Source organism: Lontra canadensis, unplaced genomic scaffold (genome assembly GCF_010015895.1).
Source record: "Lontra canadensis isolate GAN:19392208 unplaced genomic scaffold, GSC_riverotter_1.0 scaffold53, whole genome shotgun sequence".
NCBI classification, from domain to species: domain Eukaryota; kingdom Metazoa; phylum Chordata; class Mammalia; order Carnivora; family Mustelidae; genus Lontra; species Lontra canadensis.
Genome location: NW_022631047.1, coordinates 9,215,824 through 9,241,008, shown reverse-complemented (window position 1 = coordinate 9,241,008; position 25,185 = coordinate 9,215,824). Strand labels below are relative to the sequence as shown.

The following is a 25,185-nucleotide window of genomic DNA, read 5'->3' as shown; positions in this document are numbered from 1 at the left end:
CCGACTGAGCCACCAGGTGCCCCTGCTTTGGTCTTTTTAAATTCAGGCCTGTGTATGTCAGTTCAGGTGAAGTTGTTCAAATAAGTCTAGAAGAGAAGAGTCATTTGTGCAATAACATCATGGTAATATTCTATTATAAACACTTACAATGCTTATCCCAAGTTTCGGGTCCTTCTCTGACCTTTAAATGTGTCTTAAGTAATACAAATTATTTGAAAATATTGTTAATCTTTCAACTGAGAAACAAAAATTTCATACCACTCCTCTCTTCTGAAATATTTAGGGGGCCCCTGGCTGGTTCAGTCAGTGGAACGTGTGGCTCTTGATCTCAGGGTTGTGAGTTCGAGCCCCACCCTGGGGGAGAGATTACTTAAATAAAGTTCTTAAAAAAGAGAGAGAAATATTTAGAGATTGGAAAGTGAGCTTTTATAAAAACCTGTTATATTTGGAACTACTTTCATGGGAAAATCAGGATTTTCTTCATATCATACAATCAATACAAAATTAGAAATAAATTGTTATTGGGGCACCTGGGTGGCTCAGTCAGTTGGGCATCTGCCTTTGGCTCAGGTCGTGATCCCTCTGACCCTTACCCCACTCTCGTGGTCTCTCGCAAATAAATAAATAAAATCTTTTTAAAAAATCTTAATTGTAAATGTGTGCATAAACTTTTTTGTTCTCATTTCCTTTCTAAGTATTTTCTTTTTTTTAGGTAGGCTCCACACACAATGTGGAGCCCAATGCAGGGCTTGAACTCACAACCCTGAGGTCAAGACCAGAGCTGAGATCAACAATCAGATGCTTAACTGACTGGGCCACCCAGGCTCCCCTGCCTTCCTAAGTATTTTGAATATAATCTTATTAAATATTTTTATATTGATTAAATACTACTTTTAACTCATTTCGCACACTGGAACTTCTCATAAAATTTTATTTGGAAAGAGTTTCAATTATCCAATAGTACAAAAATGGAAGAGAACGATAAGTAGAGATTGTGGAATATATCTTCTGTAAATCTTGTAGGAAAGAAAGGTGACTTTTGGGTCGTTTTGGGTGAAGAACAGGGACGGGGTTATAGAAAAGAGCATTTATTTCACACGGTGTCTTTCTGCATCAGTGATTTTAATATGGATTCTTAGTGGTTATCAATGATGTGTCAGATGATTTTTTATATATATTTTTTTATGCACTGCTCTTTGGATTCTGATCCAGTGAATTCTGGGCTCAGCCCTCCCCCTCCATCTCCTTCTTGATCCAGTCCACATAGTTGAGTAACTTGGTGTAGAAGCCGTAGCCCCTGCTACAGCCAATGCCCCAGGAGATGATGCCCGTGGCCACCCAGCGATCACTGTTCTCATCCTTCACTGCAAAGACCCCTCCACTATCCCCCTGACAGGCGTCCTGCTTTAGAGACGGGTCTCCAGCACAGAACATGTTCTGAGAAAACACATCCTTCCTCTTATTTTTCCGGAGCCAGTTCTCACATGACTCCCGCTTAGCTACAGGCAGACGGATAAACTTGAGGTCATAGGAAAGCCTCTCCTCCATTATCCCAAAGCCACTGACGTAGCCCATGAGGCCCCTGTCATAGAAGGTCTCGTTGTCGGGGAGGCAGATGGGGAGGAGGTTGGGGCCCAGGGTGACACTATTTTCCAGCTCTAAGAGGGCGATGTCCCCCTCAAAATTGTTAGACTCGTCCTGGCGGTAGTCTGGATGGATACTGACTCTGCGGACAGGGTGGTTTCCTAGCTTTGTGATCTCTTCCACGTCTACGTGGCCCAGGAACACGTCCACAGTGGCATTGTCTTCCTTGTCATGATCCTTGGGGTAGAGGGTATGGGCAGCTGTGAGGATCCAGCGGTCACCCAGCAGGGCTCCACCCCCTCGCCCGTAGATGTTGGTGAAGGCCTGCCAGGGGAAGTTGCCCAACTTGGCTTTTTGCCCTCCAATGATGCGCTGCTTCTGTTCCACAGGGTGGACGGGTTTCCCACACACTGGAGAGAGAGACAGGGAAGGCAAGGATGAGTCAGGCCAGGCCCACCTTCTTCCCTTCTGTGGTCAATTAGTTCCCCCTATAGCCTGTCTTTTGGCTCTGGGCTCTTTCCTCTTTCTCGTCCCATTCCCACAAATCCCTGCCTTTGGCCTCTAGTCAACCTCTTCTTGTTCTTGTTTATTTCTTCCTGGGGGTTTTCTTGCTCTTTTAATTCCCTGACTTCCCATCTGCTCAGTGGGAAAGCAGGAATATCAGGACCCAGTCTGATTCTCTGGGTTCCTTTCTCCCTTTCTCCTGGAATATCTCCTTCCCTCTTCCCCTCACTCCTTTTGTCTTTTTTTGACCTCAGGCTGGAGTGCCTCTCCATTCACTTTGTCTCCATTCTCTGTGCTTGCTTTTTCTGAGGTCCTGCAGGGCTGCAAAAGGCACTGGGGATGGACCCAGAAGGCTTCCACTCACCTGGCAAACACCGAGGAATCTTCGATCCTTCCCATTCGTTCTTCCAAATGCCCTCCGCGGTGCAGGTATAGGCCCCTGAGGGAGGAGGGGGCTATGATCAGGCTGGGAGGTGGCAGACAGGGAAACCAGGTCTCAGAGGCCAATGAGCACTGAATGAGCAAGACGGGGAGATGGGAGATTCGGAACCAACACGGACGAGGATCAAACAGAAAGGTTCAAATAACGTAAGGATGGAATATGGGAAGTGTTGAGAGGCTCCCTACATATATTTTTGTTTTAATGTTCAGTGAAAAAAATCAGAATACTTAACTCCATGTTTGATGTCATTCCTGTTTGTGAAAATAGACATAAGAACTGGAAGGAAGGTATGAAGATCTTATCAGTGATTGCATCTTGGTACTGGGATGGTAGGGGATAATGGGGGCTACCTGTTCTGATTGCTGACAGTCCGCCATGCTTGTCGCTAAGCCCTTTATCTACATTATCTCATTGAAGTACCACGGTGACACTTTCAGGGATTTTTTTGGATGAGGAAACTGAGCTTAAATAATTTGCACAGGGTCACGTAACTTCTAAGTTCCAGAACCAAGATGCAAACCGAAGATGGTCTGTCTTCAAAGCCATCAAGAATACCATATAATCTATATGTACGATTTTTTTCTTTTTTTCTTCTGGGTGTTTCAAACCTACAAAGCATGTGATTTATCTCATTTTAAAGAAAAATTTTGAAGATGCATTTGAGAGTCATTTAGTAAACCTAAAGGCAAAAAATCACAACACAGTAGCTTGGGGGTTCTGTGGGGAGAGTGTTGGGGGGAGTCCCACTGACATAGCAGTAGTGTGGTGGCAGTTGTGGTAGTAATGATGGTGGCGACAGCAGGGGTGGTGGGGGGTGGTAATGGTGGTGGCGCTGTTGGGAGCAGGTGGAGGTGGGGATAATGATGGTGCTTGCAGGCGTGGCAGTAGTAATGGCCATGGCCGTGGTGAGGGGGAGCTGACTGTGAGATTTAAGACTTTCTTTGAATCAGCTCAGGCACCTCCTTCACCCTACAAGATGCCTCCTGGCCCTGTACTCCCTGTACTTCAGGCTCCTGAAGCCACTGTCCTGGGCAGATACCTCAATATACATCTCCCAGGCATTATGTTGGGAAAATCTCAGATGCCCTGAGAAGACGGAAGGGAGAAGGCTGACATTTGTGTGGGCCCCTACCTCGCGCAGTCTCGCTGATTCCGCCTCTGGTATGCATCTTGTAATACGGCTCCTGGCAGGAGTACTGGATACGGGCCTGGTAGGTGTTCACCCCCTTTGTGGTGGTATAACTGAAGGCCCCGTTAGTCAGGCTTTGGGGTGGCCCACAGTCCTTGACTTGGAGAGAACACAGGGCCGTATGAGATCTGAGAGTGACGGTACGGGAACATCAGTGGGAAGAACTTGAGTTTTCTGCCCACAGAACAGGCTGAGAACCTTGGGGAAATGTGGTCAGTTGGCAGGGGGTGGTGCAGTGCTTGTGAAGGATTGGAATAGATAGAGTGAAATTCAGTTCTGGGTAGAGCCCAGCAACACTGCAGAGATGAGGGCTGACTGGTTCCCGAGGTGGGCCATAGGCTTCAGGGACAAGTGAGGGGAAGGGTTTTGGGGAGGCTCTCCCTTTCACAGCCTAGCTCTCCATGGCGGGGGGTGGGGTGGGGGCTCCAGAGGGGCAGACACTTGCTGAGTTGTGACTTACTCTTGCACCTGGGCATGGCACGATGCCAGGTGCCATCATCCTGACAGACAGCTGTGAAGGAGAGCAGCACTTGGTCTCCCTGTTCGAGAAGAGGTAGATGGAGACAGAGGTGTCATTAGCGCAAGGAGGCCCTGTGATTCCCTTCCTGCCTTTCGCACCCTGGAGCAGTCGAGAATGCAAGGCTATCTCTCAGGCTCTCAGACCTCAGCACCCCTGTGGACATGGGTCCTTTGTTCTTCTCAGACCACATTTGCAGATGGGAGCATTGAGTCATGCAGCGGAAATTCAGAGCAAGGGCTGATTGTCAGACCTGATCATCCTCTCTCTAGACTCTTGGCTGCTTCCACTATCGTTCAGTGGATGCCCACAATTTTATTTTGTTTTACTTTATTTTACATAGGCTCCACATCCTATGTGGGGTTCGAACTCATGACTCGAAGATGTAGACTCGCATGCTCTGACCGAGACAGTCAGGTGCCCCTGAACCCCACAGTTTTAAATTAAAAAAAACAAAAACAAAAACAAGCTTGGTAGCCCCAGGGGTCACTCCAATTGTATGGTTTTTTTTTTTTTTTTTTTTTTTTGTTTTTTTTTAGTTTACCAGCTTTTGTGAGATTAACCAACGAAACCATGGTGCTTCCTGAGCCTGCAAAGCTGAGGACACGGCGGTGGGCTCAAGGTGACAACACCATGGTGCCTGAAGAAGTCCTCGGGGCACGAGGTAGGAGATGTGATTCTAGTCCCTTCTGTACAAAAGCACCATGATGTTGAGGGAGTCACTCTTTGTACTCCACCCTGCCTTTCATTTCCCACATCCGACTGTTACTAGGTTAGGCCAGTAGTTTATAAACTTGGCTGCACATCAGAATCACCTGGGTAGGGGAGCCTGGGTGGCTCAGTGGGTTAAGCCTCTGCCTTGGGCTCAGGTCATGATCTCAGGGTCCTGGGATCGAGCCCCGCATCGGGCTCTCTGCTCAGTGGGGAGCCTGGTTCCCCTTCTCTCTCTGCCTGCTTCTCTCCCTACTTGTGATCTCCCTCTCTCTGTCAAATAAATAAATAAAATCTTAAAAAAAAAAAAAAAGAATCACCTGGGTAGCTGTAAGTAATCCTAGGGGCACTCCAGACCAACAGAATCAGTCTCTTGGAGAGGACCCAGGCATCAGGGTTTTTTAAAAAATTCAAAGTGTTTTCAATGTGTGGTCAAGTTCGAGAGCAGGTAGACCAGGTGACTGGTCCTCCAGCTCAAACACGTGTGAATCCAGCTGGGACTGAGCCCAAGTCTGATGATGGACCTACCCACCTGAAATGCTCCTGGAGGGCTGGGTTCACTCTCCCCCATCAGCCTTGGGCTCTTACCTCCACGAGCTGGTAGCCTTGCTGGCAGGTGGCAATGAAATAGTCCCGGAACTGGTATTGAGGCTGTAGGTCCTGGATGATGGTAAACTCGTCTAGGGTCTGGGGTTGGGGGCACTTGATGACTGTTGGGGAGACCAGAGCACATGTTTATTTCAGAGCCGCTGTCCTCCTTTCAACCCTCCTGATTTGGCCCCACAGCTGGCTGGTGAGAGAGGCCACCAGGCAACCTTACTCTCGGTGGTGTAATGCAGCTTCCAGCCTCGGCTGTCCCCTGAGTCATCGGTGAAGAACAGCAGGTCCACCGCATTGCTGTTGCTGTCAAAGTCAGCAGGTCTTTGGTTCCCACAGAACTCGCCAATGTTCCTCCCGTTGGCATAGATCTGTTGGGGAAAGGGGAAGGGGTGGGGGACATCTCTCCAACTCAGACTTTCCCCACTGGGCTGGGATGGTGGTGGTGGTGGTAATTCTGCTTTGTGTGCATGTTCTCAGCTGGAGGAGAAGAGGAATCCCCAGGACCCGCTTGCAGAGCCTGCCTGTGAGGGAGCTCGGCCATTCCTGTCCCAGTTGGCCAGAGGATCTAGTGGGAAGTGAGGATGAGGGGAGGGGGAGGGGAGGCAGGGAGGCTCTCAGGGAGCGGGATGGCTGTACCTGCAGCTGGTCATAGGGGCAGTGTACTTGCTGGTGGTCATCGATTTCGAAAGGCTCCAGGAACTTGAGGTGGAGGGTGAGGCCGCGCTCCACGCGGATGCTGTAGTTACAGCGCAGGTCGGGGGGGTAGGGCTGGGGGTACTCCAGGCTGGCCACGTAGCCCGATGGCTCTGTGTACAGCTCGCTGCTGCACTCAGCTGGGGGAACAGAGCCAGGCGGGGGTCACGGGGTCTCTCTGGCCGGCCCCGCACACCCTTGCTTGCTCCCTGCCTCACTCCCGCGGTGCCCCAAGCTCACCCTGGCAGGAATGCCTGTCCTCCTGAAGTTCGTAGCCCGGGCGGCAGGAACAGAAGTAGCCACCGACATAGTTGTGACACAGGTGCTGGCACTGGGGCTGGAGAGTCTCCTCAGCCGAGTTGCTCTGGGAAGCACATTCATCGAGGTCTGGAAGACATTCCAGAAGGAAGGGCTAAATTCCTGCCTTCGGGGACTTCTGTCAGGGCTCTGCTCTCAGAGAGGTTAATCCCAGCGGCCTAAAGACCAAATCATCTCCTGGCCACCTGGAACTCCAGGCTTCTCTCTCTCTCTCTCTTTTTTTTGGGGGGTGGGTGGGCGTGGGAAGGGAGAGAGGTAGAGGGAGAGAGAGAGAGATTGAGAATCTTAAGCGGGCTCCAGTGCAGAGCCTGACACGGGGGTCAATCTCATGACCCTGAGATCATGACCTGAAGTGAAACCAAGAGTCAGACACTTAGCTGATTGAGCCATGCAGGCGCCCCACTTTCTGGCCACTCTAAAACTTTCTGGGAACTGCCCCATGGTGACAGAACCCAGGCTGGCAGGCCTCTCCTGGAAAAAGCTCTCTTGAGGGGAAGAATAAGGAAGGATGGGCTTCCTGCTTCAATGGATTCAAGATTCCCCTTTTCTGGTCCCCACACAACGTGCCTAAGGCCAGAAAAAAAGGGACCCAGGGGCCACTCACCCACAGCTTGGTAGTAGGCCAGGAAGCCCTTATAGAACATAATGGTGCCATTCTCCTCATTGGAGAAGTCCGTGTGGAAGGTCAGCAGCATCTTGTTCCCTTGAGACATAAATTCCTTTCCTTCTGGGAGGTTGCCCAGTGGAGAACCCAGCTGCCCACAGAACCTCCCCAGCGTTTTCTTGTCAGCAGAGATCTGGTGGAGAAAGGACAAGAGGTGGGAAGAAGAGCGGTTGAGGAGACACATCCTGTGTGGAAGGTCAGTCAAAGTCCTTTGGTCCCAAAGAGTGAGTGGTGCCCCCCACTGCTGGACCGGCCGCCATCAGGTCTCCACCCATGGGGCTCTGGCTGTTGTAAACTTTCCCTCCATGACTTGTTTTCTTTTTGTTCCCCTGGTGACTTTCATCAGCTCCTCTGAGTCTTCAGTGGCTAATTCCTGGCATGTTATCCTGTGCCCGGTACATCGCCCCTTCCCTGTTCTCTGTCCCCTGGCATGTTTCAGAACTTTCTTCGTCTCCGCCAGCTCCCGGGCTCATCTTCCGCTGGAATCCTGGCTGTCTCCACAGGCCTTTAGCCTCCCTTTATACCTGGAGCCTGGAGCGGTCTGCTTTATTTTCTGTCCACTTATCCCGCCTCACCTTATGCAAACCATTCACGTCCTGCCGTGCCTCCTGATACAGCTGAGCGGGAGCCTCTCCAGCCTCCACACAGGCCAGTATCACCGATCTTCCCTTACCTCTTTCTTCACAGGTTCTCTAACCCCTCAGAAGTGGCAGACGTCCTGGCCCACCCCATCCCTCACCATCCCTGCCACCAAGACCCCCTCTACCCAACCCTGCAAACTTCTCTGGTCCTCGGGCTAGAAGACAGATTGTTTTCATGTTATTCTGTCATAACGTCCAGAGGGTCTCTGGGGGACTGTATTTACTGCATGTGTGTATGGACTCTACTTAAATCCTGAATCTCGAATCTCATTTTCGTTGATACAGAAAGTTGAGACCGGGAAGGCACACTTGACTGTTACACAGCAGGGGACGGAGCCCATGACCTTGCTGAGGCTTATGCTTGAGCTAACACCCCTCACGGTTCTCTTCGCTGTGTTCCTGTTTAGGAAGGCAGCCATGGTGACATTCTACACGGAAACAGGGAAACTGAGGCACAATAGTTTTCCAAAGACTCCCAGCAAGTCAGCCGTTGGGGAAGGTTTTTCTGACTCCTATAGACAGTAAATTTCCTGGAAGTGGGGCCTGTGCATTCCCCACTCTGTGCTTCTCCCTTCAGTGCTCCCTGAGGGCCTATAAATCCAGGGGACGCACCATCTGCAGTGTCATCAGACTGTCCAAACTCCACTTGGCCATTAGCCCTTGTGAGGCTGCGGCTGTGGTTGTGTCCGTGGGTGGGGAATGCTATTCGGGGTGATTAGAGCACAAGTCCTCGGTTTCCAGAGACACCCAGCTCTCCCTCTGCCCTCCCAACCTGATCCCCTACCTTGACATAGTCATACAAACAGCCTTCAGAAGGTTCCAGGTCAAACTGCCAGAAGACGAGCTTCACCCTGAATCCTGTGGGCACTGTGATCACAGTGGTTCTCTCAAAGTTGCCGGGGTAAGGCTTGGGGTACAGAGGAGAAGTCACCTCCCCAAAGAGCTTCTGTGAAACGGGGATGGAGCTTCCCACACAGCAGAACAGGACGGGCCCCAGGAGATATAAGAGCCACCTGCCGACAAGAAAGTGGGTGTCCAGTGGGGGTGTGTGGCACTCCTGCCATTTGGGCAGTGACTGGGCTGGGGGTTGGGATGGTCATACTGCTCGGCATTTTCCTCTCTGGCCATTCCAGGCCTCGTAGCGATGTTCAGGTGGGGGTGGGGAAGAGGAGAGGCTGGTCTCCCACAGCCACTGCATTGGGTGGTTCCTCCCCCTGGGGCAATGTCCAGTCTAGAGGTCATCATCCTCCCTGTACCTCCCTCCCCATCCTCCTTCCCTGCCCTTTCCCCCCACTCCCCTCCTCTTCTCGGAATAGGGCTGGCTTGGGACCAGTTAATGGAGGGCGAGGGTTTCCAGTCATGGCTCTCTGATGGGGCTCCCAAAGGCTCAACAAAGGCCTCTGGGAGAAACGGCCTATGGAATATGGGGTCATGCACAGAGCACACCCCTCCGGGGCACAGTGGATCCCTTCATCTTGCTGCTCCCTTGCCATGAGCTGGGAGGAGGAAGGGAACATGGCCATTGCCTCACAGGTCTAAGTTCTCCTCCTCAGGAGGAGGGATGGGGGGATTTGTGTTTGCGTGTGCAAGCGTGTGGCTGCGGGAATAGGTAAGGTATGTGGGGAGGGAGGGGTGTTTCCATCTCCCTGAATGAATTTGGGAGCAGCGTAGCCTCCCTTGCCCAGGATTCTCTCCTCTGGCTTCTCCCTCCCTCCCGGGGCCCCATCAGCCTTACTCACATTTCTCAAGGCCTGTTTTTGGATCCTGGACTCTCCTGGCCGCGTCTTCATCCACTCTGTGTTGAGGAGAGAGCGGTCATGCAGGGGAGGCAAGGGGGAGGGAATGATTGTGGAGGGGAAGGAGGGGACCATTCCGGGAGGAATGTTGTAGGGAATGAATTATTTGCATAAACAAAACAGGAAAAAAAAAAAAAGAGAGAACCGTCTGTTTCAAGTTTATTGTAGTTTTGGTTTTGAAATCACCGATGGTGGGGCCACCTGCTGGCCTGTCTGGGGAAGGCCTAAGGAGACAGCCCAAATTTTCAGAATGGAGGAGACTTTGGTAGGAAGCCCAGACTTACTGGCTTCTAAATCTGATCTGTATTCTCCCTTTCTTCGGGGACTGCTGCTGTCTTTACGGGGTTCTGATGCCAAAGACAATGGAAATCACAGTTGAGGGGACTCTCTGTTCTACAGTGCCCTATTCCACTAACCTGGTTCTTCCTGCCCTTGGTCACCCAGGAATCGGTTTTAATGCCCAGGGTAGTGTGACAGGAACCAAGGGCAGAGAGGTCATGGCAGGAGCAGACAGAAGAGAACGGAGTCTGGTTGCACTGGGGGCCCAGCCTACTTTCCCCATGAATGACCCTGAACATGGAACATGGATTCCTATGTCAGGGTGAAACCTACAGCAGGACTTAGGTCTGTTTTAAGACCCTTCCTCCTCACTTCAGTGAACTCAGACCTGCCAGTGAACTTGGCTCTTAGAGAAGCAAGGGAAGCTGAGTGAGGGTAGAGACATCCTCTTCTTCTCCGCATCTGGTCAAGTGTTTGAACCCTTGAGTGTCATGGCTGGCCAGGGCTAGGCAGACGATGTGGCTGTGGACCCACAGTGACTTGGTCTTTTCTGAGAGAAAGCCAGGGCTCTGGGAGGGTGCCTCCTGTGCCCCAAGCCAGAGTCTCCCAATTCATAAAGTCTGCTCTCTGTGGAAGCCTTTCTTCCTTAATTCCTCATGGCTCAATCACCGTGTGGCGATGGATTCCAGAGGGAGGCTCAGGCAGAGCTGGCCTCTGCGTTGTAGGCCTTTGTAGTCTGTCCTGCTTGTTCCTCCAAATAGATTAATTCCTCCTTCCCTCCACCCATCCACCCATTCATCCCTGTATGGCCTACCTGTTTAATAGGCCAGGCACTACCCAAGCAATGGATTGCAAGGATTCACAAGGTGGGGCAGTTCACCGTGAGGCAGTGACCAAGTCTGCTCTGAATGTGGGGAGAGAGCAGGTGCAGTAAGATACCAAGTCAACCAAGGTGTGGGGGGTCCCTCCAGCAGGCCTGTATGTCCGAGCTGAGGAAGGAATCTGATGGCAGGGCTGATCCAGGACATAATTCCTGACATGACCCATGACCTTAGCAGGTCAGAAAAGAAAAAAAGATGGAGAAGGATAAGGACTTGATGAGGAGATGAGAAAAAAGGAGATTTTTTTTTTTTTTTTAAAGATTCTGTTTATTTGTCAGAGAGAGAGAGAGAGCGAGCTCACAAGCCTGGGGAGTGGCAGGCAGAGGGAGAAGCAGGCTCCCCGCTGAGCAGGGAGCCTGATGTGGGACTTGATCCCAGGACCCCAGGGTCATGACTTGAGCTGAAGGCAGACAATTAAACGGCTGAGTCACCCATGCATCCCAAAAGGGGAATCTTGTCTAGAAAATTGCATATTAGCAATTTGGACAGCACTGGGTGTGTGCATGCGTGTCTCGGGCTCATAGTGGGGGCAGAATGGCAGAGATCATAGGTAAGGAGCAAGTGGTCCAACAAGGTAATTCTTAGCTGGAGTTCTCCTGTCCATCGCAGGGATTCTGAGTTCTGTCCTCGTACGATACGACACGGCTGCAAGTGACAAACCTGGGCTTCGTCAGCTCGGTCCCAGTCCTGCCTCCCCTCTGCCTGGCCACTCAAAGGAACCTTTACTTGCACATTTGTTGTAGATACCCTTGACTTACACCAAGGACAGAAAGAAGAAAGAGCCATATGAAGATTACTCCTGCACTGGTTTAAAGACCAGTATCAAAGACATTGTCTATTTTACTGTTTATTCCTCTCAGGTTTTGGTTCTGGGGTAAAAAAGTTTCTCTCTTAAAGTAACGGTAGGTAACCTTATGTGGGTAGATCTAGACATCTAGATCCATATAGAGCCATATAGGTATACACTTTTTGCCTTGGCAGGGAGAAACATCATTTTTTCAATAATAAAAACAAAATAAAATGAATACATGCTCATTAAATAAAATTTAGCAAACTTTAGTAACTACAGAAGAATAGGGGAAAAAACAACCAAAATTATAGCACCTAAAACAACTTCTCATCAGTATTTTAAGGTGTTCTTAATTATTTATGTAAAAGATTTTATTTATTTATTATTTATTTATTTGACACACACACACACACACACACACACACACACACACACACACACACAGAGTACAAGCAGGGGGAGCAGCAGGCAGAGGGAGAAGGAGAAGCAGGTTCCCCAACAAGCAGGGAGCTCGACTCAGGGCTCAATCCCAGGATGCCAGAATCATGACCAGAGCCAAAGGCAGATGCTTAACCTACCAAAACATCCAGGTCCCCCAAGACTTATTTATTTTATTTTAGAGAGAGAGAGAGAAAGAGAGAGCAAACACAAGTGGGAGGAGCAGAGGGAGAGAGAATCCCAGGCCGACTCCACACTGATCGCAGAGCCCTAGAGGGGGCTCAATCCCACATCCCTGAGATCACGACCTGAGCCAAAACCAAAAGTCAGACACTTAACTGACTAAGCCACCCAGGCGCCCCTTTGGGTGTTTTTAATAGTCTTTTATACTTAGGTTTAAAAAATTGTTTAGAAAAATCGAAGTAAAATGCATGTATGTATAACTTTAAATCCTGCTGTTTTTCAAAGATCAATTTAACCATTAACCAGGTAAGCTGACTTGACCTTCAATGCTACCAAATTTGCTCTCTTCTGTTTTATGGTATTGATTTTCTATTTCCATTTGGACAATCATATTTGACTTGTGTCTTTCACCGTAAATCACCTCAAGACCTTATTAAGTGTTATAGAGCTGGTCTCAGGTGGAGCCCAGACCCGGGTGTCCAGTGGTGCTGGGGGGCGTCAGCCCCACCATCCAGCCCAGTGCTGGGCTCAGCTTGGGGTCTAGGGGATGGGGCCAGCAGGAAAGTGTGAGCCAGGTGTTGTCATCTTCACTGAAGCAGGAATTCCCAGGGAGGACTTGTGAGGATGTGGGGATTGGGAAGGGGAAGTACAGTAGGTCTTGAGGACAATTGTAAGGTACTGCAGTGTCCTGGAAAGCACATGGCCTTGGCAGTTCTCTCCCAGCTGTGGGTTTTGGGAAAGACACTTTATGTCCCTGGGCTTCAGTTTCCTCATTTGTGAAATGTGGGTAATAACACCTCCATGGCAAACTTGCTGTGAGTCAATGAAATAACCCGGGAAGCGTCTGGTACGCAGAACACAGAAGCCAAAATGGGCTATTTACTAGAATTGCAGCTAGGAGATTTGGTGGTGGTGAAACCAATAGCTTGAAAGTGTGAAGGCCAACTAGAGGGGCTTGGGAATGTCTCAGAAATGAAAGCAATTAAAACCATTTCCCCCATACCCCATTTGAAGTGGGGGATAAGAAGGTGACAGTCTCCCAGGAGAGCACAGAAGAAGACATATCTGCAGGAAATGAAGTGTAAAGGGAAACTGGCTGAGGTGTCCAGTGCTTCCCTGGAAGGAAGGTAGAGGAGGAGAAGGAGGAGGCACTGGGAAGGAGGAGTTCTTTCCCAGCCGGGACAGGGCAGCAGTCACTAGAATAGGGATTCCCTGCTCCCATCCCCATCCCTGGGCTGGGTCCTCCCTCCTCACCCTCTCCTGGGGGACAGGGGCGGTCGCCAGCTGAGTGTCCCTGCTCAAGCGCCCCCTGGCTCAGTCCTTCCCATCCATCACTGCCTTGATCCAGTCTAGGTAGTTGAGCACTTTGGTGTAGAAGCCATAGCCCTTGCCACAGCCCACTCCCCAGGAGACGATGCCTGTGGCCACCCAGCGATGGGCACGCTCATCCCACACCACAAAGACGCCACCGCTGTCCCCCTGGCAGACACTTTGCTGCCTCGTCTCGTCCCCTGCACAGAACATGTTGGCTGAAAACAGCTCAGACCTCCGCCTCTCTCGGAGCCAGGCCCGGCAGGCGGCCCGTGGGGCCACGGGCAGGCTTGTGTATTTCAGCTCGGTGGTTAACCAGCCCCTGTCCACGCCGAACCCGCTGACCAAGCCCCACACGCCACTGCGGTAGAGGGCCTTGCGCTGGGGCAGGCATACCGGGAGCAGGCCGGGGCCCAGCGGCACGCTCCGCTGCAGCTCCAGGAGCGCGATGTCGCCGTCGAAGTTGTGGGACTCCCGCGGCCGGTAGTCCGGGTGTACCACCACGCGGCGAACGGGGTGGCTCCCCAGCCGCAGCATCTCGTCGATGCTCGTGTGGCCCAGGAACACGTCCACGCTCCGGTTCCTCCCGACGAAGACGCCATCCTTGGGATAGATGGTGTGGGCCGCAGTGAGGATCCACCTGTCGCCCAGCAGGGCCCCGCCCCCGCGGCCGTAGATGTTGGTGAAAGCTTGCCATGGGAAGTTGCCCGGCTTGGCCTTGGAGGAACCCAGGGCCTTCTGGTTCTGGGCAATGGGGGTGACCGGCCGGCCACAGACTGGGAGAGAAGAGACAGGACAGGTGACATCAGCAGCTGCATCAAGGAGCATTTGTTACAGACCTGCTTCCGAGAAGCGCTCTCCTCCCCGCTTCCTGGACACTTTCTTTTTTAAAAAGAATCTCTCTTATTTTACCTTAGTAATAGGATTTAAAAAAATTAATTCCAGCATCATTAACACACAGCTTATGTTAGTTTTAAGTACACAATACAGCGATCACTTGATCTTAGCCAAAAGGCCGAGAAGCGATACAATACAGTGATCAGACAGGGCGACACATCACTGAGAAGTGTGCTCTTGGTCCCCATCCCCTGTGTCCCCCATCCCTCAGACATTTGAAGGCCACTTCTTCAGACTCTGGTGGGGCCATCCTCAGCAAAATCATGCAGCAAGCAGTTTGCCTGTCCTTCCTCCATCGTGGACATCTCTCACCATCACCTGCTCCCCAGCCCACTCCCCGAACACTGCACCAGCCTGGCCCGAGAGCTTTCTGACGGTCAGGAGCGAGATCTGAGAAGTTCATTCAGATCGAGTTAGAAAGGTGATCTTTGACTGAAAAAAAAAAAAAAGGATTTCAAAAAACAGTCAACTTGAACACTTGTATCTTGCTGGTGGGAATGTAAAAGGATGCAGCACCAGCAGAAAACAGCCTGGCAAGTCCCCAAAAAGTTAAACCAGCAGGTGGAAGGTGACCTAGCGATTCCACTTGTGGGGACACACCCAAGAGAACAGAAAACATGTCCATGTGGAAGCTCGTAACGAATGGTCATAGCGGCCTTATCCCTAAAAGGCAAAAAGTAGAAACAACCCAAATGTCCTTCAATGGATGAATGGATGAACAAGAGGATGGATTAAGGCACATCTGTGGAAAGGAATGGAATCCTGACATGTGCTACAACATGGGGGAGCCTCGAAAACGGGCTGAACGAAAGAAGAAGACACAAAAGGCCACGTGCTGCCTGATTCCCTTTATAGAAAATGATCAGAAGAGGCAAATCCACAGAGACAGAAAGTAGGTTAGTGGTTGCCAGGGGGTGGGGGAGGGGAGAGTCGGAGGTACTGGGCTTCTTTTTGGGGTGATGAGACTGTTCTGGAATTAGCGGTAATTTGGCTCAACCTTGTGAATATACTAAAAATCACCGCATGGTACACTTCAAGGCGGTTAAGATGGTGAATTTTACATTACATAACTTCTATCTTGATAAAAAGTCTTAAGAGCATGGCGAATTTCCTGGCACTGTGGCATGTAGGTAGGGAGGTATTTTGGGGACAGAGAGCTTGTCTGCGTATCCTTAAAGCAGACCATTCCAAGAGACGGGTTTCTCTTCTTTCTACTGTTCTGACCCTCTTCTCCTTTACTGTCCCCTGTGATGGACTTCATCTGTGCTTGTACTCTCTCAGTTATCTCTTGATTCTGAATAAGGGACAAGACTTTTCCCTCTCCTTTTCTGGGCCTTCTTGGTCCCCTTCTTCTTCTCCACCTTTTGCCTTCATCTCTCCCTCTCTACCCTAAGGCTTTCCTTTAACCCTCTGTGTCCCACTCCCACGGGCCCCAGGTACAGTTGAGGTTTCTGCAGGAAGGGGCCAGAGGGTTGGCGCTGGAGGTCATTACTCACCAGGTACACAGTGAGGAAGCTCCTCTCTATCTTGTGTCTTCTTCCAGGGGAACTGGGGTGTGCAGGTGAGTGTCCCTGAGGAGTGAAATGAGGGGAGGCAGAGAAACAGGTTCAGAATTGGGAGGTGGGGGTGCTAGGTGCCCAGAGCGCCTCTGGCTTCTTGGTGGGAGTGAGGCAACTAGGAGCCAGTTTCCCAAGCTGGCAGGGACTCACCTGCTGGCACTGCCTGATAATAGGGCTCCCGGCAGTGGTTCTGGATCTGGGAGGGGTTGTCCTCCGGTGCGCTGATGGGCAGACTGTGGTTCACTCCTGTAGGAAACCAGTTGTCAGGGGGACCCCGAACTGGCAGCCCAGGGACTGATTCTGGCCGGGGGCCATATTTAGTGACTTGCACAGTTTTTCATTTAGAACACTTGAACTAGTTTTCACTGATCAGATCATCAATGATAAAGAATGATAAAAAAAAAAAAAGGAGAACAACTGTGATAAATAGGGTATGGGGAAAATGGGGAAACAGGCATTTTCATACATGGCTAGCCAGTACATGTTAGTGAAACCTCTTTGGGAGGAAATGTAGCCATGCCAAAACTTAAATTGCAAATGATTTTTCACCTAACATTTCCATTTTTAAGAATTTATTTATTCATTTTTTAAAGATTTTTATTTATTTGACAGAGAGAGGGACAGCAAGAGAGGGAACACAAGCAGGGGCAGTGGAGGGGGAGAAGCAGGCTTCCCACCTAGCAGGGAGCCTGATGCGGGGCTTGATCCCAGGACCCTGGGATCATGACCTGAGCCGAAGGCAGAAGCTTAACGACTGAGCCACCCAGGCACCCCCATTTCTAAGAATTTAGCCTCATACACAGGCTCAAAGACGTATATGCAGGGATACCCATGGCAGGACTGTCTTGTGGCAGCCCAGTATCAATGGAGGACTGGTTAAATACAGTATATGCGTCAATCAAAGGAATACTATAGGGCCCTTAAAAAGAGTTGGGCACTCCTAACCACATGAATATGGGATGCTCATTAAGACATATTACTGAGGGACGCCTGAGTGGTTCAGTCAGTTAAGTACTGCCTTTGGCTCAGGTCATGATCCCACAATCCTGGGATCGAGTCCTGAGTTGGGCTCCCTGCTCAGCCCGGAATTTGCTTCTCCCTCTCCCTCTCTCTCTGTCCCCTCTCCCTCTCTCTCTGTCCCCTCTCCCTGCTTGTGCTCTCTCTCTCTCACTTGCTCTCCCTTTCTCTCAAACAAATATATAAAATCTTTAAAAGAAAGACATATTATTGAGTGAAAAATGCCAGATTTAAGACATCGTGAATATTATGCATGCCCCTCCCTCCCTGCTGCACAACAATAAGTATATTTGAATGGCACAGAGTGTCTTTGGAAACGTACCCAGGAAATGGGCAACAGAGTTGTTTCTGGACCGGGTAGCCAGGAACTAAGAGCCAGAGATGAGAGAAAGACTTACTTCTTACTCTATTACCATATGATATTATTATTTTTTAAATTTATCATTTACATGCATTATTTTGTAAAAAAAAAAAAAATCTGAGTTCCCATTTGAAAATCCAGAACTTCACTTAAAAATCTGGACTTTTGGCTCCTCTTGAAAGAGGAGATGATCTACAAGCATTTGGCCTAGAGTCCGCATGGAAACAACTGCTGAGCCACGGTTACCCTTTTAATTGGGCTGCTCAGCAGCGGGGGCACAGCTGGGTGGGGAGGGGCCACTCAAGCTTCCATGTGTCCCTTCAGGACCCCAGGGGCCATGGCCCCCGGCAGAGGCTGCACACCCACAAGGGACACTCACTCACAGCTTGGTAGAGGGCTAGGAAGCCCTTGTGGAGGTCAGTGGTCCTGTCCTGAGAGGAGGCAGGGGCCCGGAAAGTCAGCTGCAATCGGTTTCCCGGGGATACAAACTCCCTCTGACCAGGAGGGCTGCCCAGTGGGGAGCCCTGCTGCCCACAGAACCGGCTTGGATCCATCCCGCTGGCTGTGATCTGAAAAGGGAGGGTGGGCAGGTGGGTGTGGGGGTGAACGTGTACCACAGGGTCACAGGTTCTAGAAGGTCTGCACACCTCTGGGGTTCAGAAGCTGTTCCTTGGGGAGCTTTCCTCAAGTTGCATCTTGTCCCCTTACTGGTCCCCAGATTTCTTTTATCCATGACCAGATACCTAGCCTATTTCTTTAGCCTACCATAAGTATCTCATAAAGCTCACCCTGGTTACCTACTTTCAAGAAGCTCCTTGGGAACTCTAGGGTTTCTCCAAACAGTGTGCTGGATTATAGATTCTAAGAAGGCACGGACCACATCTATTTTGCTTACTGCTGACCCTTTGATGCTCCAAATAGTACCTAGAGGACCACAGCCTTGAACTGACAAATACGCAGACCTAAGTCCTTCTCTTCTCACCTCCTCCACCCCCATCGTCTTCCACTTGTCTGAATAATGTCCTGTGGCCAACGTCCGTGAAGCAATAAGACTATGCCAAGACTGAGCCCCCTTGGGTTCCTAGCCTTTCCAGTTCTCCTTCTTTTGGAATGTTCCTCCTCTTACCCCTGAAACTGTAAGGGAAGCCCCCCAAGCTGTGAAATCTACAGACAAAATGTACACAGTGTGTGTTCCCTGGCTATGTTGCTTCAGTATATCCTTGAAGCTGGTTTTTTCCACTTCTGTTCCTTCTGACTGCCTGACCCCTGCTCAAATCCTTTTATGTGGATTCCCCAACCCGAGCAAGGGCCCCTTGGAAGGAGTTCCATAACCCATTCTTCACGCCGCATCTCTTCTCCGGGCACACAGCTCACTGGTCAGTGCACCTGATTTCTGACCTTCATATTGACCTACATACCCTATTTGTTCTCTTGTTCTCCCCAGATCTCAAATTCCTTTAAGGCTCCCTCCGTTCATGTCTGTCTCCATGATCATAGTAACTGGGGGGAAGTTGGCACAAAGAAAAGTTTTCCATCACCTGGAATGTCTGGCTCAGGCACGTCCCAATACTTTTCTTTCCTGAGGACATCCCCGCATCTAATGTCCCTATTTAAGAGACCTACCTCTTGGGGGAGAAGCATGTTCCCCCGGGAAACTGTCCTTCACGGACAGACTTTGTTGTTAAATGCTCCAGTTTTCTTCATACCTTTCCCTGTGAGCTGTTGACTAAAACCACTTGGGAGTCTAACTAGAAAAGTAGTACAGAAGCTTGGATTTCATTCGTTCATTCATTCATTCGTTCATTCACTGGGTATTGGTTATGTTCTATGTGTGAGACACTGTGCTCGGTGCTGGTGGTACAGACACGAAGAACACACAGATCTGCTACTGAGCGGCCCGCAGGCCGGCGGAGCACACGGACAAGCAAGAACCGAACTGGGCTCCAGGTTCTTAAGTTCTGCATTCGCAGAGTCTGTGTGATTTGCTCTGGAAGTGGAGAGGAGGGAAGAATCCTCTTCCTGAGCTTGAACTCCCTCCGTGACCGGGGAGCGTCGGGCCAAGATGGAAACTGTCCACGACTGAGAAGAGCAGGGGTCACGGCAGGTGCTCAACAGACACGGGCTGAATTAAATACAGTCCCGACTTCCAGTAAAATCTGAAGCAGTAAACACATGCATTTATCTCCTTTCCCACCTCAAATCCCACCAACACGACAGCAAAGGGACGTGACTCAGGGCAAGAAAGTGAGAGGGCGTGACAGCAGAGGAGGGATGTCAATGTTTTGGAAGACGGGATAGAGATGCACAAACAGCAACAGGTCTTTGAAGGTGGAAGCCAACATAAAGCAAGCAGTCTCTCACCACAGAACTTGGGAAAGTTTCAGAAGCTGGGGTAATGAGGCAGCTCCGAGGATGAGGATGAAAGGACTGATGGAATGCCGACGTGGGGAGACCTCAGAACTCTAGGTCCCTTTGGCCACCCTGTGCATCCCACTCACCCCGGCATAAGACCCGAGTGTGAGCTAGACACACGGGACTTGGGGTCCCCCAGCACACTCGACAGGGGAGATGAAGACCAGTGTGGAAAACAGAGGGCTTCAGTAAAAGTCTACATATCAAATAATGGGGTTCCTCCCTCTGCTTGCTGGCCAAAACGTTGGCCACCCTGAGCGGGAGCCCAGAGGATTCTGATCGGAGATGGGCTGTTGCTAAAGAAAATACTTCAGCAAGCTAGTGTTTGGGAGGTCTCCCTACAGCACAAATAATAGGTCACCTTGTTGAGAACTCTGTTGTCAAACTGGTCTCTTCACAAATTTTAGATATTCACACACAGCATCCAGGGCCAGCTGAGTGTTCCACTTTTTTTTTTTTTTTAAGATTTTATTTATTTGACAGACAGAGATCACAAGCAGGCAGAGAGGCAGGCAGAGAGAGGAGGAAGCAGGCTCCCTGCTGAGCAGAGATCTCGATGTGGGGCTCAATCCCAGGACCCTGGGATCATGACCTGAGCCGAAGGCAGAGGCTTTAACCCACTGAGCCACCCAGGCGCCCTGAGTGTTTCACTCTTAAATATGACAACGGACAGCCAAGGATTCTCAGACATTGTAGGGAAGTTTCTAACGCGATAAGCAGAGATTGAAACAAATGAACAATAAAAGGGAACCTGGATGAAGAAGAGATAATACAAGGAACAGAAGAAACATTTAAAAATAATCCCTGTAGAGGGAAGGCTATTGGCTTCACGAAACAAGAACTCTATTCTATATGAAGGTACCTTGAGAAGATAAGAATGAGCTTTTAGACATGAAAAAATACATTAGCAGAAAAAATTTAATAAAAAATTCATATTTAAGGGGTGCATGGGTGGCTCAGTTAAGAGGCTGCCTCCGGCTTATGTCATGATCCTGGGATCCTGGGATGGAGCCCCATGATGGGCTCCCTGCTCAGTAGGGAGCCTGCTTCTCCCTCTGCCTCTGTCCCTCCCCCCTGTTTGTGCTCTCTCTCAAATAAATGAATAAAATATTTTAAAAAGTTGGTATTTAGGGGCGCCTGTGTGGCTCAGTGGATTAAAGCCTCTGCCTTCGGCTCGGGTCATGATCTCAGGGTCCTGGGATTGAGCCCCGCATAGGGCTCTCTGCTCGGCGGGGAGACTGCTTTCCCCCCTCTCTCTGCCTGCTTCTCTGCCTACTTGTGCTCTCTCTCTGTCAAATAAATAAATAAAACCTTAAAAAAAAAAGTTGGTATTTAAAATGAGGAAACCTCCCAGAAAGTGGAACAAAAAGAGATGGAAAACAGAACAGAATGGAGTAACAAAACTGGGGAATCAGTCCGGAATTTACAACAGCTAAATTTACTTTCTCTTTCTATAGAAAGAGAAAATAAAGCAGACATTTGGAACTTACTTAGAAAATAATACAAGAGCGGTGGGTAGGGGAAATGTGTGAAATAGGGGTTGTATGGAAGTGTTGAATCACACCTGAAACTAATGTGACCCTGTCTGTTAGCTAACCTGAATTTATTTATTTATTTATTTATTTATTTATTTATTTATTTATTTTAAAGATTTTATTTATTTATTTGACAGAGATCACAAGTAGGCAGAGAGGCGGGCAGAGAGAGAGGAAGGGAAGCAGGCTCCCCGGCTGAGCAGAGAGCCCGATGTGGGGCTCCATCCCAGGATCTGGGATCATGACCTGAGCTGAAGGCAGAGGCTTTAACCCACTGAGCCACCCAGGCGCCCCTAACCTGAATTTAAATAAAAACTTAAAAAAATTAGTAAGTGAGGGGAAGAAAAGTACAGAATAAGTAATATAATCAATAGTATTATAATAACATTGTACGGTGACAGATGGTGACTACACTCATCTGGGTAAGCACCGAGCAACGTATAGAATTGTGTTTTCAATATGTTGCACAATTGAAACTAAGAGAATATAGTATGTCAACTACACTTCAGTAAAATAAAATAAAAAATAAAGATAAAAATAAATAGACATAGGCTCAGAAGCCTAAAAAAAAAAAAAAAAATACAAGTACATTCCCAGAGTTGAGGACTAGATTTAAAAAGTCTCTAGGCTGGGGACGCCTGGGTGGCTCAGTGGGTGAATCATCTGCCTTCAGCTCAGGTCATGATCCCGGAGTCCCAGGATAGAGTCCCTCATGGGTCTCCCTGCTCAGCAAGGAGTCTGCTTCTCCCTCTGATTCCACCCCCGCCCCCATGCTTACTCTTTCTCTCTCTCAAATAAGTAAATAAAATCTTAAAAAAGTCTCTAGATTAAAAAAACCTGTACACAATGAGGACAAAAAGACTCGCGTCAAGGCACATCACAACGGAAACTTAGAATACTGACAATAAGGAAAACGTTCCAAAAATTCTAAAGAGAAAAAACAAAGGACCAGGAATCATACTTGTACCATGTTTAACAACACTAGAGCAAGCAGATCGTATCATCAAAATTCTGAGAGAAAATGGCTTGTAACCCAGACTGCGTCCCAAATTCACTATCTACCAACTGTGACAGTCGAACCAAGGCATTCAGGGATATGTGAGATCCTTTACAATTTACTCCTCACACTCTTTCTGGAGGGCAATGTATTCCTCCAAAATGAGGGCCTAAACCGGGAAAAAGAATGGTACGGGGTTCGGTTCCAGCACAGGACAGGTACAGGAAATGCCCAGAAGCAGGGAGAAGGGGACTTCCAGAACGCATGAGGCTCTGGAGAGCAAGGAACTCAGACCGAGGAGATAAATCATCACAAGATCTTCAGGTGGGATGTCACCAATACAAAGCAGGACCAAGCTACTGAGATTTGTAGTTGATTCCGCCGAGAGGAGATTTACTCTCCTGGCTAAGAGTCTGGGGATCTCAGTTACAGACAGAACTAAGCAAACTAAAAATCAAAACAAAAACAGAAAATCCAAAAAACTCCATGTGATTACTGACTCCCGGGAGACCCAAAAGCCAGAGAAAGAAGGACATATAATTACTGTACACCATGTGCTCAGAAGGGAGTACTTTAGGGGCGCTTGGATGGCTCAGTGAGTTAAGCCTCTGCCTTCAGCTCGGGTCACGATCTCAGGGTTGTGGGATCGAGCCCCGCATGGGGGGGGGGGGGTCTCTGCTCAGCAGGGATTCTGTTTCCCCTCTCTCTCAGCCTGCCTCTCTGTCTACTTGTGATCTCTGTCTGTCAAATAAATAAATAATTTTAAAACATCTTAAAAAAAACAAAGGGAGTATTTTAAAGTCATGATAATATAAATAACTAAAAATGCTAATAATGCTAGCTTGGGGGGATGGGGTGGGGAAGTGCACTGAAGGTCTAAGAGAGGTAAAGAGAGTCCTCATCTTCTAGAGTTGGAAATTAAGTGATCAGATGCAAAAAAGTAACACAATAAGCAGTTATTTATATACATAGAAGTAAATGCCAGATGGAGCAGCTCCGGGCTTCGCTGGCGCTGCCACTGGGAGAGGCACTGGGGCTGGGAAGAAGGCTGGAGATTGCTGTTTTCATCATAAGTCTTGTCGTATACTCATTTTTTCCAAGAACTCTGTGCATGGGTTATTTTGCTATGAAGGAAATTTAACCCAAAAGATAATGCAAAGTGCTGTTTTTAAAGGGTCCCTATCCTGCAACTTGAACAGTCACCTAAGCTTTCGCTATTACTTAGGCCCAGCTTCCTGATCAGACAGAGCCTGCACTCCACAGACACTTGGTGGATCTTTACTGACTGATGTGTGAGTCCTTGCTCTTTGACACCAGGGTTTTGCAGTATGTGTGTGTGTCCCTCCGAATGACTTCCAAAGGCAGAGACTGCCCCGCTGCCCTCTGTCTTGCTTTGTGGAACCCAGACGGTAGCCTGGGTGCAGCCAGTGCTGCTGGTGTAAGTCAGTGGCTGGGGTGAGACCCCAGCCTCCCAGCTAAGCCGCCTGTGGCCCTGACTTAGGCTCTTCATCCATCCTTTGCCATTCAGGGCACAGCCACGTTCCCCTGCCTCTGGGCTCCAGGTCAGGAGGCTCCCTCCCCAGAGTCCCTTCAGGACCCCCACCACAGCTCACTGTGACAGAGTCCTGCTCACAGTCCTGGGATGGCTCCAGGTCGAAGTCCTGGAACACAAGCCTCACGGCAAAGCCCTCTGGAGCCTCGATGTCAGTGGTGCTCTCTTGGCCTCTGAGATAGGGCTCTGGATACCCGGGCGATGTCAGCTGCTGGGGTAGCTGCTGGGCCAAGAGCACGGAGCCCTGCGTGGAGCAAGCCTGGAGGACTCCCCAGAGGAGTAGCCACCACCTGTGAGGGGGCGAGAGTGAGCTATGGCCACACGAATATGACCTGAGGCCTGTGGAAATATGAGGGGCAGGGGCAGGTGAAGCTGGAAAATAGAGAGGCCCTGCAAAGGCATTCGCAGCTGTGGCCTCTGCCCTTGAGGCCTGGGCACCTGCTGGCTCCTCCCTTAGGGTCCCTCACCCCAATTCCTGCAGCCTCCCAGCCAGCTGGAGCGTGGACTGTGAGTTTCCCACCATTGCTCATGTCCCTGGACAGTCTTGATCAAAGCAGGGGGCTGCTTTCTGCTTTGGCAAGTCCCAGTCCCACCCTGGGACCTGGGGGAGCCATGGTGGTGGGAGGGAGGGGAATTTAAATACGGTCGTTCTCCTGGCTTAGACCAGGGAGTCTGACCAACTCCAGGGAAGGCTGCTGGTGGCTACAGGCAACGTTCCAGTTCCTCTGGCAGGGACTGGTTCTGTGTGTGCGTGTGTGTGTGTATGTGTGTGCGCGTGCAGTGCGGGTGTGTGCGCGGGTACGCAGGTTCCTGGGTCCCACCTTCCCCTCTCCCGCCATTGTCCTCTCCTCCAGGGTGTTCCGTGGGCACACTCACATCTTGCCTGGGCAGCTTGTGGAGTGGGGCCTTCTCCAGTGGTCATTTCCCCACTCCGAGACCAGGCATCTGGAACTGGACATCTGGGACCAGCAGCAGGACGTGGCCCATGCCAGGGAATGGGAGGTGGGGCTGGGGAAGGCCCTGCTGGGGGAGGAGGGAGAAGTTACTGGAAATGAGTTAAGTAATTGTCCACAGTTCCCTTTTCCTACTTCTCTGGGTTGAGCGCCACCTGCTGTCTATTTCAGGAATAGTTTGCAGGCCACAATTTAGAGGAAAAACACCTCCCCAATCCCATTTGCCTTCAGAAAATACCAGGGGGCAGGGAAGGCACCAAGTCATGACTGTTTTGTACTGTTCACAGCTGATTTTTCCCTCATGCATGTATCACACGGTAGGGGTGGGTCCTTCTGCGTAAAGGCTGTCACCTTAATGGGC

At 49.9% G+C, this 25,185-nt stretch overlaps 2 protein-coding genes across 2 annotated transcripts; both read right to left on the bottom strand.

Annotated features, from left to right (window-relative positions):
- Positions 1-1,072: 1,072 nt before the first annotated feature.
- On the bottom strand, positions 1,073-9,755 carry C1R (complement C1r). Its single transcript, XM_032874697.1, has 11 exons — positions 9,603-9,755; positions 8,648-8,876; positions 7,163-7,355; positions 6,481-6,627; positions 6,184-6,380; positions 5,768-5,915; positions 5,536-5,657; positions 4,180-4,258; positions 3,663-3,818; positions 2,453-2,527; positions 1,073-1,994 (listed from the first exon to the last, which is right to left on the bottom strand). Coding segments are annotated over exons 1-11 (2,118 nt in total). The 5' UTR covers positions 9,605-9,755; the 3' UTR covers positions 1,073-1,224.
- Positions 9,756-12,688: 2,933 nt separating this feature from the next.
- Positions 12,689-24,861, bottom strand: C1RL (complement C1r subcomponent like). The gene is made up of 6 exons (XM_032874696.1): positions 24,748-24,861; positions 23,933-24,161; positions 17,755-17,944; positions 16,148-16,243; positions 15,935-16,009; positions 12,689-14,317 (listed from the first exon to the last, which is right to left on the bottom strand). Exons 1-6 carry the CDS (start codon positions 24,828-24,830, stop codon positions 13,545-13,547), a joined length of 1,446 nt encoding a protein of 481 aa, XP_032730587.1. The 5' UTR covers positions 24,831-24,861; the 3' UTR covers positions 12,689-13,544.
- Positions 24,862-25,185: the final 324 nt, after the last annotated feature.